We start from the raw sequence: 1,184 nt of genomic DNA, 5'->3' as shown, positions 1-1,184 counted from the left end.
CAACTAAATTAACAGACTTAAACGATGCCGTTTTTATTTCTTTTAAAAATCAGGTTGTCGAGAGAGGCCAATACTTGGGAGAGATGTGTTAGCTGGCAACGCCCATCTACGCAAGCAGCACCCTCTCTCTCGGGCACAGGCTCACGTGACTGTATTTTGCAGCAGAATGCTGAATTCGTTACTGTTAAAACAAGACTCCTCACAGTACGGGGAACTTCTCTGGCGAACACAGTTTGCACGCAGGTTCGTTTTCCCAGAGTGGCTGTGGAAGGAGCCTGCAGGAGCTGGACAGAGAGTTCAGAGTTGACGTTTGCAGCGGGAAGCGACGGCCTCAGCGCATCTGGGAGAGGAGCTCTTCGAGTTCCGGACGCGCTTTCAGTCGAACCTTGAAGTCAGCCTCGGTATGCTGAAGGGAGCAGAAAGAAAATGGGATTGCGGTGAGAACAGTAGCGAAGAAGAAGAAGCAGAAGAAGAGGAGGAGGAGGAGGAGGAGGAGAAGATTGGGTTTATACCCCACCCTTCACTACCCAAAAGGAGTCTCAGAGCGTCTTACAAACTCCTTTCCCTTCCCCTCCCCACAACAGACACTCTGAGAGGCAGGTGGGGCTGAGAGAGCTCTTGACAGAAACTGCTCTTTTTTCAAGGACAGCCCTTATCAGAACTACGGCTTGCCCAAGGTCATCCAGCAGGTGCAAGTGGAGGAGTGGGGAATCAAACCCGGTTCTCCCAGATTAGAGCCCCACACTTAACCACGACACCAAACTGGCTCTCTAAGGAGGCTCTAAAGAGCCTCTCTACGGAGGCTTCGACGCTGCATGAGTCCCTGTTACACCTGGATTTCTTTCCAGTCAGACTGACAGGTGGTAATATCACAGGCGAGCTTTGAATTGGACTGCAGGATGGTATAGACCGGGGGTGGCCAACCTGCAGTTTGGGAGCCGCATGTGGCTCTTTCACACAGTCTAATTTAATGTGAATAAAAAGCAAATTTGCCTGTATTTTTCAATAAAAACGTGTGTGTGATATTTCTTCATGTCTTGCAGCTCTCAGACATCGTACATTTATTCTGTTTGGCTGTTACGCTAAGCAAATTTGGCCACCCCTGGCATAGACGGAGCCACATAGATCGAATTCCTTAACCCCTCCTCTAAAAGCAAACCTGCTGGGCTGCAGGTACGCAGTGT

General features: G+C 49.8%; 1 protein-coding gene across 1 annotated transcript in view; it reads right to left on the bottom strand.

Annotated features, from left to right (window-relative positions):
- The window catches only part of MRPL48 (mitochondrial ribosomal protein L48), a 22,137-nt gene continuing 20,953 nt past the window's right edge, over nt 1–1,184 (bottom strand). Inside the window, exon 7 of the mRNA XM_015425053.1 lies at nt 1–406. Within this exon, the coding sequence (XP_015280539.1) occupies nt 332–406 (75 nt within the window). The 3' untranslated portion in view covers nt 1–331. The remainder of the gene's footprint in view (nt 407–1,184) is intronic.

The sequence above is a fragment of the Gekko japonicus genome, unplaced genomic scaffold, assembly GCF_001447785.1.
Source record: "Gekko japonicus isolate JY-2015 unplaced genomic scaffold, Gekko_japonicus_V1.1 scaffold2548, whole genome shotgun sequence".
NCBI lineage: Eukaryota > Metazoa > Chordata > Lepidosauria > Squamata > Gekkonidae > Gekko > Gekko japonicus.
Note: the sequence above shows the minus strand (reverse complement) of the source record. Positions and strands in the feature narration are given on the sequence as shown.